At 41.1% G+C, this 16,551-nt stretch overlaps 1 protein-coding gene across 2 annotated transcripts in view; it reads right to left on the bottom strand.

Annotated features, from left to right (window-relative positions):
* The window catches only part of LOC133653510 (metabotropic glutamate receptor 7-like), a 133,912-nt gene that overhangs the window by 101,682 nt on the left and 15,679 nt on the right, over nucleotides 1-16,551 (bottom strand). Inside the window, exons 2-3 of one of the 2 annotated variants that reach the window (XM_062052863.1) lie at nucleotides 11,268-11,412; nucleotides 10,605-10,759 (exon numbers count right to left, since the gene is read on the bottom strand). In XM_062052863.1, the coding sequence (XP_061908847.1) occupies nucleotides 10,605-10,759; nucleotides 11,268-11,412 (300 nt within the window). Of the gene's footprint in view, nucleotides 1-5,048; nucleotides 5,185-10,604; nucleotides 10,760-11,267; nucleotides 11,413-16,551 lie in introns of those variants that run through there. The other variant, XM_062052862.1, reaches the window with a different exon arrangement.

Here is a 16,551-nt window from a genome sequence, read left to right as displayed (position 1 = left end):
GGGAGGCGAAAATGCACATTTAATTATTTTGCACACACAGTGTGATTTATCAAGACTAAAACTGTTTTGGGGGAGCTGTTTTTCGTCTTTATTTAGCAAATGTGCATGCAAACTGGCAGTCGCCTAGAAATAGCCGTGAGAGAGGAGGCGATCACACTGCAGCTTTGTCCTATGTATGCTTGTCAACATATATGGACAGTCAAAAATTCAAATTATATATAATATATAATTATATAATATAATTATCATTATAATACAAAATTAGACATCTAATGTCTATTCAGCAATATTATTTTACAATTGGATAGCTGCTGGATGACTTAAGGTATGATTAAAACTAATTCAATTGATGGATTTTATTTAATGGTGTTCCTTTTTTCATATGTATAGATTGATTGATTTTTTGCAATGCACATTTACTTGCGTATGGAACATTCTAGCACACTGTCACAGTTAAAGCCTGATTCTCCCACGGCACACCTTCAGCACCATAAACAAGTGGGTTCGTTTGTAGATCGTAGGACTGCTTCTAAAATGCCCAGAAAGTGGTACATATTATACATGTCTGCTGCATGTTTCAAAACATAGCAAATCGCCATAGGTATACAGTAGGAGCATGATGACATGAAGTTAATGTGCAGTAAATTAATGTCTCCATGGTGAGAGTCACATAGTACATGCAAAATCCTCATTTTAAATAGGGCGGTCTGCACCAGTTATCAGATGTACGCGCAATCTTGATTTATAATCCTGCAACACGCCCACTAATAGTATACACAATTTTGTAGTTTGCACACACTGTTTAGGGTGTGGTATTTTGATCATAGTAGATCAGGCCCAATATATTATACACATATTGCTTGACAACACAGAAATTAACACTGATGAACAACCATCCATCAAATACGTTACTGACCGATGCACAAATAAATCCAACATTATCTTTCATGATTTAATGCCAAATTTGTGAACACAACCAAATGTAAAGACATGTTGTGCCTCCATACTTTTGTATGTTTACCGTATTCCTTGTGAGTGTAGCAGGATGTGTGGTTGACTAGATAGCTTTAAAAGTCCACTTCCGGGGATGTTGAATCTTTGAATTCTTGTGGAAAGTATTCCTTCTTAAAGATGAACTGCACTTTTTTGGGAATTGTGCCTATTGTTCACAATCCTTATGAAAGACATGAAGACGGATGTATATATATTTTTTAATGCATTCTAAATAATAAATAAATGCTATCAAACTTCCGCTTACAATGGATACTTTGGTAGCCTATAAAGCTCTTAAAACACATCCAAACACCTCCATTAAGGTTTCACATACTACATTACATATATACCTACACCATGTAACAGGTACATTTATTATAACTTTTCATATTTACGTATTTTGCTCATTTTAACCATATGCGATGCATTAATTTAAAAAACGCATCACACACTTTTTTCCCAACTACATCACTGATTATTACTCACTGCAGACTTCATGAGAGCCAAAAACCATAGTAATACACCACTTACTGTACAAGGTCTGCTGTCATTAGAATGCAGACTGCAAGGATATTCATACATTCCTATTTAGATGAAGAATGACTCATTATCCTCGTGAAGAAAAGGGTAGTGGAAAGCCTTTTTGTGTCGTTCTCGCCATTTCTAGGTCTAAATTGGCTGTCCAAGTGTACCAATTTGTCGGAATACCTCCTCATCCTTCTACTATCCAGGTGGGAGGCATGAGTTATGAGCTAAAATAAAAATTGACGAGCAAGGAAACAAGGAAGCAGCTGATCATTCGATCATGTCAACATTGGCACACAAGCTCGTGATCACGGCGCCGCTATAAATAGTTTGTCTGCGTTAGCGCTCAAAAAACAATATTACTAAAACGTGGTTGATATTCAAGTCACGCAATGTAAATGGAGTATCGTTGGGGGTTGGATTGTTCACCCACTAATAGGGAACATGAGCTGGGTTTAGACAGTCATGAGACAGGTTAGTTTTACCCTACTGATGATGTGTTGTTGCAAAAGTAATCCATGATAACTTCAAGTTATCATGCTCCTATACCTGTAAAGTTTTGCTATGTGTTTTATGGGTGCAATAGACATAGAGGACTTCCTATTGGCTCTGTTGTAAGCAGACTTTTGTTGACGACTATTTACCAGTTAGAATGTATTAAAAACAATGCATCCGTTGTCATGTCTTTCATAAAGATTGTGAATGATATGCAACATTCAGAAAATAGTGCACTTTTTTTTCCTTTTTTTGTGGGGGGGTGTTAAAGATGATAAAAAACACATGGAAGATGCGGCAAATGGGAATCACCAGTGCTTACCCCAAAAAAACGGAAAACCTGTTTCTGGCCAGCTTGACCAAACAGGCAAATGTCCATCGAATGAGTCACACTTGATATTGATCCTGATACATGCAGTATGACATGCGTGTATACAACATACAATGCCTGGCAAGCTGTGTACAAACAAAACATGAAATGTGGGCTAATACTTTATGATACTGTAATATGATTGTTCATGTTTTTCAGTCAGTACAGATTGGTGTCTTATCGCAATGTGTTTGTTGTGCATTTCAAACTCAAACGCGTTTCGTGCTGACGTAGAAGCTATCTTATCTCTTGCCGTGGTTAACTTTTACGGGTAATACCGTAGCACGCCGATGTGTTACTATGTTACAATAATAGTTACTCAGTGTTCACTCTTACAAAAACATTGTCGCTACAATGTGGTTATTATACAGGTTACGAAACCTAAATGAAGTATTGTTGATGGTTTTTGAATGCATTTTTAAAGTGATTAGTGGTATAATTGATTGCTCTCATTAGCTGCATTGGTAGCCACTAAGAACGAGGCAATTTGTACATGTTAGAATGCAAAAAAACAACAACAAAAAAACGTTGTGTTTCCTTGTGTCTCATAAGGGTTGTAAACGATAGGCAAAGTTCCAGAAAAAGTGCAGTTCCCTTTTAAGAGAGTACAGATATATCCCTTGACATTGTTTTTCGATCACATCTGGCTTGTATACTCAGCTCTAAACCTTAACAATTCTCTGACATCTGTAGAGATTAATGTGTGCTTTTTAATAGTGTGGCCCCAAGCAAAATGTTGCATGGTTAAAATGCAGCAATTTATGTAATCAGAAAATGTTAAGTCAATAGACAACATTGAAATATTTTCTTCCTTTTTGCTTCATTTTGATATTGTAGACCTAGTAACAGATGTTGGTCCACTGGTCGTGGTCTAAAAAGTAAATGGTTGAAACCTCAAGCTAAATATGCCAGGCAAACAAGATGCTGTGATGACTTCATGTATCTGATTAATCCCACAGAGAAGCAACAGTGGGCAATGTGACCTTGATCTCCCTCCTCCCAGCCAAATACATGTGTGCATCAAGGTCATTGATGCTCTCCGAGGAATGTGGAACGTCATCGAAAGAAATTGCCAGCTGAGGCAGAAATAGATGAGACAGGCTAGGAAATGAGGGCGCGCCCAGAAGGTAAATCAACATATTGTATTTTATCAAAAATTGTATCTTAAAATGCATGAAACATCTTGCATTCAATTCTAGCAAGGTAGAGTAATCATATGCTAATGTTTAAGTCAGTGGCCCATGAGAGAGATGGAAAAGAAGATATGGATGTGAAGTTGCGCACTTAAAGCAGCAATAGTCACATGTTCATGTCTTGAGAGAAGAAATGGCTTCTCATATTCACTTGAAAACATCAGCAATTGTTACATAATCTTCAGTTGCGTTCAGTGTGCTTTTAGATCCTGCATGCGACATACCGTAATTTCCGGACTATAAGCCGCACCAGCTAAATTTAGGGGAAAATACAGATTGCTCCATATATAAGCCGCACCCGACTATAAGCCGCAGGCGTTTTGATGTGTAATTACCGTAGTATACAGGGGTTCCTGCTACCACGGAGGGGATTGTCGGGACAGAGATGACTGTTTGGGAACGCAAAGCGTCCCATTTATTAAGAATAAATCTTTCAATCATTCAATCAAACTTTCACATGTTTGAAATGGCGAACAGCATTCGTGCAGAGTACAAATAATACAACGGTATTACCGGTAGTCAGTCTTTAATCATTGTGTCATCGTCTTCCTCCTGCTGGACCTACTCTATATTTTATGCTGCTGCTGTCATATATACTGTATATACTGTAATATTGTACATGGTCATTGGTTTATATTGTATATATGTTATAGACATAATATAATATATCTGTATATAAATTATTCTGTACACATAGTATGTATATATTCGTATCTATGTTAGATTTTTTTTATAGCTTTTTTAAATCTATTTATACCTGCATTGTCCTTTCCATCCTTACACTTTCCATCATTGTAACTGAGCTACTGTGTTGAACAATTTCCCTTGTGGATCATTAAAGTTTGTCTAAGTCTAAGTACTAAAACCACCGAAATCCTCTTTGTCGATGTCGGAGAAGAACAGGTCCAAAATGCCGTCGTCAGCCACTCTCTCCTTTGTTCTCACTCTCAAAACCTTCCTCTTCGTCAGTGGAATCAACGGCTCCGGCCATCTGCTTTTATTACCTCTGAAGGATTTTTTTGTCTTTTTGCATTGAATCAGTTCTTCATGCTGCTGCAGGGGCGCCGCTAGGGATTTTGGGCCCCATGAAAATAATCTTTACAGGGCCCCCAACACAGCGGCAACATTTGTTTATGCTATTTTACATACAATTATGCATTTTAATGGTATTTTTGACTATCATTACCATATTTTTGAAAGAAGAACAGCATCACAGTTGACATATACAGTAGGGGAAGAACTGAGCACTCTGAATACAATGGAATTCATTTTCAGAGGGGAGATCAACTATTATTGAATAAGAACAGCTTGATAAATGTTTGACTGGATTGATTATTTAACTAATATAGCAGTAAAATGTAAAAATCCAGAGTTTTCTTGAGCTAACATGGTGAGAAAAGTGAGCTAGCTTATTACCACAGACAGGGACAAAGTTAATATGCATAACTTTCCACCACAACTAACAAACCCACCTTTTTTTTGGAAATATTGGGTGACATATTGTCGACCCTTCAACTCCTTCTCCTCTCTTCTTTTCTTTTCCTTTCTTTTTTGGCTGCCTGATTTTTGAGGCATACTGCTGTCTCCTCCGCTTTGCCCGCTGTGGCGCTGTCTGTGACAAATCGCCGGTGCTCTACCTGCAGCTGATCTAGTCGGACTGAACCATTTTACGTAAATAGAGGGGGGGAAGGTGTTGATGCTTCCAAAACAAATACAAGTATTGTTACCAGGACATGGAAAATAAAACGTGTGATTATATGTTAGTTAATAACTTAGTGTCATGTCTGTATTATAATTTCATCATCATTAGGGGCCTCTCTGGACCCCCCTCCATCATGGGCCCCTAGAATCCGTCTCCTTTACCCCCCCCCCCCCCCTTTTTTTTTCGGCGCCCCTGTGCTGCCGTCTCCAACGTCTCACCATTGATTCATTGATGTCAAGGGTACGTGCAACACCTCTATTTCCTTCTTTGACAGCCAGATCGATTGCCTTTAACTTAAAAGCAGCATCATATGCACTTCTCCGTTTGTTTTCCATATTGAGGGTGTTTGTATGAACACTTCCTTCGCGCAAAGTGTCGCTGACGCTCTCCTACTCTTTGTTTTGCTCTCGTTACCTGGCGCCAGATGTCTGCCTCGGTCTCGCGCATCCTCGGTAGTGCGCGCCCCTGGTTACCGTAAGCCGTAAAAAAAGCCGTAAAAAAGCAGCACCATCGTAAAAGCCGCAGGGACCAAAACGAGGGGAAAAAGTAGCGGCTTATAGTCTGGAAATTACGGTAATTAGCTACTTAAACCCCATAATGTGTGTCCAGTACCAATCACATGTACGTTGTAGTTACATTATTGCTTTGTAAAGTGTTTAACAGCCGGTGAAATCATTCAACAAGTAAAGTATTACATTTAATTTAAAGTATCAGTGCCAAAAAGGCAAGATCTTTAACAATACATTTCATGTTGCAACATGAAAAGTGTGTGCAAACAGGCCACAGCATTATGTACACTGTGGCATCTAATGAGTCTAAGTGTTGTAATTTTAAAAAATAAAAAATGTCTTTACAAATTACCGGTAAGTATTTATATTCTGTCATATATCTGAATGAGGTAACAACAATATTTAAAACATCTATAAGTATGACTTTGTGCTGTGGCCTTACTACTAACTATAGCTAAAACAATAATCAGAATCAGAATCAGCTTTATTGTCATTACGCAGGGTAACGAGATTGAGGCCATTCCATACAGTGCGATAAAACAAGTGTACACTCTATACAGAGGGTGAAATGAATATGTACATGAATATCTACATGAAACAGGGTGGTTGGTGGAATGGGTTATTGCACCGAAGAGAAGGCAGTTATGAGGGTCAATGGGGAAGTCTGTTCAGGGTGGTTATGGCCCTGGGGAAGAAGCTGTTTTTTAGCCTGTTCGTCCTGGTTTTAATGCACCTGTAGCGCTTCCCAGAGGGCAGCAGGTGGAACAGGTCAGAGCCAGGGTGGGTGCTGTCCTTGATGATGGCTCTGGCTCTGTTGAGGCAGCGGGAGGTGTAGATGTCCATCAGAGAGGGGAGAGGGCGGCCGATGATCTTTTGAGCCGTCTTGACCACTCTTTGCAGCCTCTCCCCGTCTGCTGCAGTGCAGCTGCCATACCATACTGTAATACAGTAGGTCAGCAGGCTCTCGATGGACGAGCGGTAGAAGGTCAGCAGCAGGTCAGGCTTCAGGTTGTACTTCCCGAGGACTCTCAGGAAGTGTAGCCGCTGCTGAGCCTTCTTGATGATTGCTGTGGTGTTGACTGTCTAGGAAAAGTCGTTGGAGATGTGGACTCCAAGGTACCTGAAGGAGTGGACCCCCTCCACACGCTCGCCGTTGATGTAGAGGGGGGCAGGGTCGGTGCTGTTCCTCCTGAAGTCGACGGTGATCTCTCTGGTCTTGCTGGTGTTGAGAGCGAGGTTGTTCTCCGAAGACCAGGCCGTCAGCTTCAGGACCTCCTCCCTGTAGGCAGCCTCGTCACCCCTGGAGATGAGCCCGACCACTGTGGTATCGTCAGCAAACTTGACGATAAGGTTGTCACTGTGGGCTGGACTGCAGTCATGGGTGTAGAGGCAGTAGAGGAGGGGGCTCAGCACACAGCCCTGTGGGGAGCCGATGCTCAGCGTGCGGGTGGATGAGAGGTGGGGGCCAAGTCTCACATTCTGGGGTCGGTCCGTTAGGAAGTCCCTTATCCAGGCGTTCGTGAGAGGGGGGAGGCCAAGAGTGTCCAGTTTATTGCCGATTCTGTCCGGGATTATTGTATTGAAGGCAGAACTATAATCCACAGAGAGCATCCGGACGTAGCTCTGCTGCTGCTCCAGGTGGTTCAGAGCAGAGTGGAGAGCAACAGCGATGGCGTCCTCTGTGGATCTGTTCGCCCGGTATGCGAACTGGTGGGGGTCAAAGTCAGGAGGGATATGGTCCTTGATGTGCTGGAGAACCAGTCTCTCGAAGCACTTCATGATTACCGGAGTGAGGGCCACTGGTCGGTAATCATTCAGGCTGGTGATGGGAGACTTCTTCGGCACCGGGATTATTGTAGATGACTTCAGGCAGGATGGGATGACTGCCTGAGCCAGGGAGAGGTTGAAGTTCCTGGTGAGGGGGGGAGCGAGCTGGTGGGCGCACGCCCTGAGCACCTTTCCAGGTACTCCGTCTGGTCCGGCAGCCTTCCTGGGGTTCACAGCCAGGAGCACTCGTCTGACACTGTGCTCCTGTACAGTGAGTGGAGTGGTGCCGGAGCCCGGTGGGGGCGGGGGCAGGGCTGGAGCAGATGAGTGTCGCTGGGGGGTATCGAAACGGGCAAAGAAACAGTTAAGCTCCTCTGCCAGTGTCACACTCTGATCCGCAGTTGTCACATTGCAGCCTCTGTAGTTTGTGATGTCATGAATGCCCCGCCACACCTCCCGTGAGTTATTGCTGGACAGATGGGACTCTATGCACCTCCTGTGGTCCGCCTTTGCTTTTTTAATCCCTCTCTTCAGGTCGGCTCTAGCAGCACTGTACAGTGCCCTGTCCCCTGACCTGAAGGCTGCGTCGTGGGCCCTGAGGAGTGTGCGGACCTGGCTGGTCATCCAGGGTTTCTTGTTGGGGTAAACCCGGATTGTTTTTTCCACAGTCACATTCCCGATGCAGAACTGTATGTAGTCCAGCACTGTTCCTGTGGCTGTCTCCAGCTCCTGTTGTTGGAAGAGGTCCCAATTTGTGTGTTGGAAGCAGTCCTGAAGTTTGGGGAGTGCATCATCAGGCCAGGTCATAACAGTCTTTGTGATGGGCCTGGCCTGGCGTCTGATGGGGGTGTAGGTAGGAGAGAGCAGGAGGGAAAGATGGTCTGACTGTCCAAGCTGGGGGAGGGGTGTAGCTCTGTACGCGTGCTTCACGTTGGTATACACGTGGTCAAGGGTGTTCTTGCCCCTTGTAGAACACTTCACGTGCTGGTAGAACTTAGGGAGTACAGTCTTTAGATTGGCCTTATTAAAATCCCCTGCTATGATGTGAACACCATCGGGGTGGGCCCGCTGCTGTTCGTTGACGGTGTTCAGCAGAAGAGAGAGCGCTGTGTTTACTTCGGCGTCCGGTGGAATATACACAGCCGTGATGATAACAACAGACAGCTCTCTCGGGAGAAAAAAAGGCAGACATCTAACAGACATGTACTTCACGTCCGGGCAACAGTGCTGTTCAATGATTGTCCCGTTGTTGCACCAGTTCTCATGCACGTAAATACAGAGCCCCCCTCCTCTGCTCTTACCGGAGTCCTTAGTTCTGTCCCGGCGGAGCAGAGTGCAGCCGGCTAGCTGCATGCTAGCATCGGGTATTTCCGGGTGAAGCCAGGTTTCGGTGATAATCATAGCACAACAGTCCCGAACATAGCGGTTTCCAGCGAGTTGTAACTGTGATCAACAGTCTAGTATTGATCACAGTTTGCAGTGTGGTAAAAATGTTGTGAACTGTTACAAAAAAATGCAGGGTTAGCGCATATTTTTCATAAAAAGTGAAAGTAAAATTAACATAAATGTTTTCATCATTAAATACAGTGCAGTAATTTGCATTTAAAACTCTAGGATGTGTGTGAGTGTTTAATATTTGTCAAAAGATGACAAGCAGACACAAGGATGTAGATTCTGAGGATGGTGCAAACTAGGGCTGGGCGATATATCGATATATGCGATATATCGCGGGTTTGTCTGTGATATAGAAAATGACTATATCGTGATATTCGAGTATACGTTCTCACGCAGTGGCTTTTAGCTGCGGACATTACACTACAGGCTCTTCCCACTCTTTCTTTTCTGTCCTTCTCACAGACAGCGAGCGCACCATCTTACGTCACATACTGTCACGTCCTACGTCACATACGTATACGCCCTCGCGCAGCAGAGAGGTAGCAGCATGACTAAAGTTAGCTGTGGTGCGAGTGGCAATACGAGAGAAAGAAGGTGCGAATTTGGTAACAAATGAAGGAAGAATTAATTCCCAAGAAAAACAGCACGGGAACAGACAACCGTAATTTGTCAAGTGTGGGTAAAAAGCATTGCTACAAAAAGTAGCATTACTGCTAATATGTAGTATCATTTGAAAAGTCACCTGCTAGAGAATGAAGAGTGCTTACTCCGCATGTCAACAGCTCCGTTCGGTGCCACACCATCAAAATGCAGAGGCAAACATTTCCAGATCAACACCGTATGAAAAAAATAGTCAACAACAAAAGAGATAAAGTCTGCAGGAACCTACCACATAGCGAAGGACATACACTATTTGATTTCCTATTAAGCAGCTAATTTTTATTTGACACTTATTGAAATATCTTGTGTGACATTATGCACAAAAGTGCACTTTATTTGTTTTAAACTATTGTTGTGGTGTTCTGTACAAAAAGTGCACTTTAATTTAGTGTTGTTTTGATTTGTCATCTTAGAGACATCATGCACAAAAGTGCACTAATAGCTTGTTTTAAAATGACTGACAATTTTGCACTTTCTGTTTTGGAAATGACATGAATGTTTGTGCCACTGCTTACTAAGTGTTTAATAAATACAGTGTTGGTCAATTGACTTAGTTGTGATTTCCCTCTCTGCATGAAAGTTTAAAATGAGCATATATTAATGCACTATGAACAAAAATGTTTTAATGTAGACACATAGAATCATCATACTGCTGTGATTATATGCATCAAGTGTTCATTCAAGGCTAAGGCAAAATATCGAGATATATATATTGTGTATCGCGATATGGCCTAAAAATATTGAGATATTAAAAAAAGGCCATATCGCCCAGCACTAGTGCAAACCTTACACAATTATTTGAGTCAGAATATCAACAAGTTTATCATTCTAAACTTGATGTGAGTATTTCAAATCTGTTCTAATCCTTCCACATGGATACAATTAGCTATTGTTATTCATTATATGTAATTAAATAGAAATAGAAACAGCAAAAGGCCTCGTCTCAACAAAACACAGCGACAATATTGATGCACTGTGACGGCCTTTGTGTGTACCTTTGATAGAGGAGCGCTTGGGCATTATGGTGATCGCTCCCACTGCTACATCCTCGAGCTGGTGGATGGGGCTGCTTTTGGTCCCCCAGCTGTCAGATCCAATCCAGAGGAAATGGCCCCCATGATTGGCCCTTTTAGTGGCATTCAGAACTCCCCTGCAGAATTGGGAGAAAGCACAATGCAATCTAAACTTTTATACCAAATGATGCTACTGTCTTGTCTAGACTTTTAGTTGATGTCATTGTATAGATTACTAAAAAGGGAGAACAAACTTTACAACAGTAGATATAATGATAACTGCTCGAATAATTTGTCAATACCTGACAATGTTTTAAATGTCAAATTTGACTTTTGTTCTCCACTATGATATCACAGAGAGCAGATATTCGATTCTGTGTTTCTTTGCGCAGATATTTCCCAAGGGGAGGTGTAATTGACACAATACCTGTGTCATTTACTTGCGATCTGTATTCCCTGCGTACGTCGTCTTATGTTTGTGGTGTCGAAGGCATGTGTGTGGAACAGACTTGCTGCATGCATGGTAAGTCTTTGCCTGTGGCTTGTCTACAGGAGCTGCCACTCAGAGATTAAAGAGTGTAACATAGCAACACATCAGCATGCCTGAATGGCATGGAAGACGCCACCATGTGCAAGGCTGCTCACCGTATGTCTTCTTCATTGGCAAAGATGATGACTGCCCTGGAGTGTTGGGTTTCCAGTAGTTGTTGAATGGCTTTGTCGTAATCCTCCAGCTTGGGGTTGTGAGGAATTTTCAAAGACTGGGCGATGCAGATTCCACCCCGATATCCTATAGAATAGAATAAAAACAAACAACAACAGAAAGGTTCTGAATATGTGTTTTTAGTATTAAAACCTCTTAAGGCCCAAGCTGTCATGTCTGTGTGATCATGTTTTGTGTTAGTCATGTCCTGTTTGGTTTTGGTCACTTAGTTCCTGTTTTTTCACTCCCTTGTTTTGTTTCCATGGTTACCCATTAGTTTCACCTGTTCCACGTTTGGACTCACACACCTGTCACCAATCATGTCACTGTTATCTAAGCCTGTCTTTTTCTGTTGGTCGGCCTGGCGACATTACTTCTGTTCACTCTGCTCATGCCATTGTCATGCTGCCATAGTTTCATGCTGTTCGTTCTAGGAACAGTAAGTGTTATTTGTTCATGTCCATGCCTTTGTGCTAGTTTTTGTTTCATTAGCCAAGTTTGTACTTCCGCCTTGTGCGTGCTTTTTGTTTGTACCTTTTTATAGTTATTATTAAATAATGTCCTTACCTTCACGCCATGTCCAGTCCAACTTTACTTGCATCTCGGGAAAACAAACATTCCAAAGTCCACGTCTTGACACAAGCTGTTTGTTTACATATTTTTTGTATTTCTCTTTGCTATTTGGGCTTATTGGACCCTAATTAGAATACAAACTAAGAATCATCTTTTTATATGATGTACTTAGTCCATAAGTAACAAACGTGTACTTCATGTTTAGTGACATGCTAATTCTTATTTTTACACTTTTTTTTTCCAAATTCCATTGTATGTTATACTCTTCTGACACCACCAGATGGCAGTATAAGTGTCCACATAAGCACATACAACCCCAATTCAGTAGTGTACACAATTTTGGAAATAAGAGCTAAAAGGTGATGTCCACGCATGTGGCCAACTAAGCCTTTATAGGTTTTTAATGATAATCTTACAGCACACACTGACTTACTACAATCGAGTGAACTCTACTGCCAACTAGCAGCCTACTGTTTATCTGTATACTATGCAATATCATTTTTCATTGCTGGGCAAAATCTAATCTGTGCAACATCGTACCAATGTGCAATAACCCAACTACTTTTTTTTTAGACTTGTATATAGCGCTCTCCTTCTTGCACTGTTTTTAAAGTCATTTTATATTACTATACTTTTTTATTTTTATATTTATGTAGCTGTAAATAATCTAGAGCAGGTCTATTTAACTGGCGGACCCGGTGCCAAATCTGGCAAGGGAATGACATCATACCAGCTCAAGAGTTCTCCACAGACAAACATTTTTTCAGCATTTTCCTAAAACACTGGACTGCTCCTGTTCTATTGAGAACATTAGGACCACTGTGAACACATTGGCAGGCCCTTGACTTTAACCTAGACAATTTAACCTTGCTAGCAAACATGGGGTCCAAACGTGTGATATACATAAGTGAGGCACCACTTTAAGTCATCTCCGTTTTGGCAGTTACCCATACACATGTTTTTGTAATGTGATTTATGTAACTAAGTTGTTGCTATAGCTGTTTTACTTCATGGAGGCAGTAGTCATGTGTTTAACTTAGTTGTACTACTAGTCTTCCTCAAGGTTCCATTATAGGTCCTCTCTTTTTCATTATTTGGGCTTTTCAACTGGAAGTGCGTAAGTTCAAAAATCTTGTGAGACTCACATTTTTACAGCAGAGTCTTAATGTTGAAGACAGGAGCTGCTTCAACGTCATTGTACATGTGTATAATTGCAATAAAATGCTCTCTATTCTTATTGAAACTTTCAGGGAGGTATTCATGTAACATTAATATTGTTGGAAATCACCTTGATGTACAACTCCAATCCATCATACTGAAAGACGTTGCAACTAGTTTGCCCCTCACATGTAATGCAGCTAAATAAAACACATCAGTGCAATGCAGTGCAGTTTAAAACCACAGTAAGCTACACCAAAAACACTAATAAACATATTGATAAAAACATTATTATTAATATCTAGTGCAGGTCTACCTAATCAATCGCTAGTAAGTTCTTTTTTTACATCTTGGCAATGACCGACAAACCAGAGCAACATGCCATAAATCACATACCGCACCTGACTGAACACCAGAATCTATTTCTTAGCGTGAGAGAGTGATAAACAAAATCCGTGACAACAAATTCAATAATCTTCAACGGGTACATAAAGTTATTGATTTTATGTTATGGATTTGTCATTGCCCTTATTTAAAGACTTTATCTGACATTGAACTCTCATCTAATCAGTGTTTACATACAGTAATCACAAAGAGAATATCATTACTGACAATTAATCATTTTTAGACAGGTCACCATTAGAGATGTACGATAATCTCGGCCTGCCGATATTATCGGCCAATAAATGCTTTAAAGTGTAATATCGGAAATTATCGGTATTGTTTTTTTTATTATCGGTATCGTTTTTTTGTTTTTTGTTTTTTTTAATTAAATCAACATAAAAAAAACAAGATAAACTTACAATTAGTGCACCAACCCCAAAAAAACCTCCCTCCCCCATTTACACTCTTTCACACAAAAGGGTTGTTTCTTTCTGTTATTAATATTCTGGTTCCTACATTATATATCAATATACATCAATACAGTCTGCAAGGGATACAGTCCGTAAGCACACATGATTGTGCGTGCTGCTGGTCCACTAATAGTACTAACCTTTAACAGTTAATTTTAATCATTTTCATTAAAGGCCTTCTGAAATTTTTTTTTTTTATTCAAACGGGGATAGCAGATCCATTCTATGTGTCATACTTGATCAATTTGCGATTGTTCCATATTTTTGCTGAAAGTATTTAGTAGAGAACATCGACGATAAAGTTTGCAACTTTTGGTCGCTGATAAAAAAAAAGCCTTGCCTGTACCGGAAGTAGCGTGACGTCAAAGGTTGAAAGGCTCCTCACATTTCCCCATTGTTTTCAATGCAGCGAGAGTGATCCAAACAGAGAAAGCCACGATTACCCCATTAATTTGAGCGAGGATGAAAGTTTTGTGGATGAGGAACGTGAGAGTGAAGGACTAGAGTGCAGTGCAGGACGTATCTTTTTTCGCTCTTACCGTAACTTAGGTACAAGGGCTCATTGGATTCCACACTCTCTCCTTTTTCTATTGTGGATCACAGATTTGTGTTTTAAACCACTTCGGATACTATATCCTCTTGAAAATGAGAGTCGAGAACGCGAAATGGACATTCACAGTGACTTTTATCTCCATGACAATACATCGGCGAAACACTTTAGCTACGGAGCTAACGTGATAGCATCGGGCTTAACTGCAGATAGAAACAAAATAAATAAACCCCTGACTGGAAGGATAGACAGAAAAACAACAATACTAATAAACCATGGACCTGTAAATACACGGTCAATGATTTCCAGCCTGGCAAAGGTTAACAATGCTGTTGCTAACGACGCCATTGAAGCAAACTTAGCAACGGGACCTCACAGAGCTATGCTAAAAACATTAGCTATCCACCTACGCCAGCCAGCCCTCATCTGCTCATCAACACCCGTGCTCACCTGCGTTCCAGCGATCGACGGTGCGACGAAGGACTTCACCCGATCACCGATGCGGTCGGCGGCCCGGAGACGGAGGAAGTCAAGGTGAGGTCCGCGGCTAGCGCGTCTGCTATCCATCTCAAAGTCCTCCTGGTTGTGTTGCTGTAGTCAGCCGCTAATACACCGATCCTACCTACAACTTTCTTCTTTGCAGTCTTCATTGTTCATTAAACATATTGCAAACGATTCACCAACACAGATGTCCAGAATACTGTGGAATTTTGAGATGAAAATAGAGCTTTTTGTATTGGATTCAATGGCGTCCGAATACTTCCGTTTCAACGATTGACATCACGCGCATACGTCATCATACATAGACGTTTTCAACTGGAAGTTTAGCGGGAAATTTAAAATTGCACTTTATAAGTTAACCCGGCCGTATTGGCATGTGTTGCAATGTTAAGATTTCATCATTGATATATAAACTATCAGACTGCGTGGTTGGTAGTAGTGGGTTTCAGTAGGCTTTTAATTACTACTTTCTATGTAACTATTTTTATTTTGTTTTACTTTCTTTTTTATTCAAGAAAATGTTTTTAATTTATTGATCTTATTTTATAATTTGTTTTAAAAAGTACCTTATCTTCATTATGCCTGGTTGTCCAAATTAGGCATAATAATGTGTTAATTCCACAACTGTATATATCGGTATCGGTTGATATCGGTATCAGTAATTAAGAGTTGGACAATATCGGAATATCGTACATCGGCAAAAAGCCATTATCGGACATCCCTAGTCACCATTAATGAGTTTACACAAGATCAAAGGTCCTGACTGCGTATGTGCTTAGCTAAATAGCAGCCACACTTTTCAAACTGCATGAATCCAATTTACTTCTGATTGTGGGATAAAGGAGATATATCATATATTAAAACAGTAGAACCGGTTGAATAAACAAATAACGCTATCACCTGTGGGATTGTAACAGCAAGCCTCCTCTTGGTCAGCAGCTTGCATCCTGAATCAACAGCAAAGCTTTACCCAAACCAATTACATTTTTCTCCCACTCAAGATTTTTAATAGCCTATCCAACGACGTCTCAGTTTGCATATCTCTGAGTAGACAGATAAATGGAAGTAAACTCCTAATTGCCAGTCTCCTCTGGCTCATTACTTTGATGCAAACAGTTTTTTGGCTGGCAGAGAATGCATCTCCAAATTTGGTTTGGATGGTGGCATTTTTTGTCAAGCTAAAGAAGGACAATTGCTGAACTCTTTGCCAACTCTCTTTCTCTAAGAATCAGCAGGCATGTGAAAAACGATTCTCAAAGTGCCTGTAGACCTGTGGGATGACTTCTGTTATCCCCCCCCCCCAAGTGGACTAAACCTCAACATAAGGTGCCCACCAATGGGTTTGGTTCTGCTAAAAGGTTTGTGGTATCTGTTAAACGGAAACAAGCTCTGTGCCATTTGTGCAGTCAAGTCAGGGTTGTAGGTCTCCTAGCGATGACGCTAAAGCTCAGCTTCTGCAAAGAGATTACAGCCTGAAAGCTTATATTATGACACCCAACGCACTTAACATCTGATACTAGCACATTAGCAGCACCTTTTTTGCAGGGGCCAATCAGTCTGCAGGTAGTTATCTCACCCATCCATTCCACA

The sequence above is a fragment of the Entelurus aequoreus genome, linkage group LG07 (assembly GCF_033978785.1).
Source record: "Entelurus aequoreus isolate RoL-2023_Sb linkage group LG07, RoL_Eaeq_v1.1, whole genome shotgun sequence".
Lineage (NCBI taxonomy): Eukaryota > Metazoa > Chordata > Actinopteri > Syngnathiformes > Syngnathidae > Entelurus > Entelurus aequoreus.
Note: the sequence above shows the minus strand (reverse complement) of the source record. Positions and strands in the feature narration are given on the sequence as shown.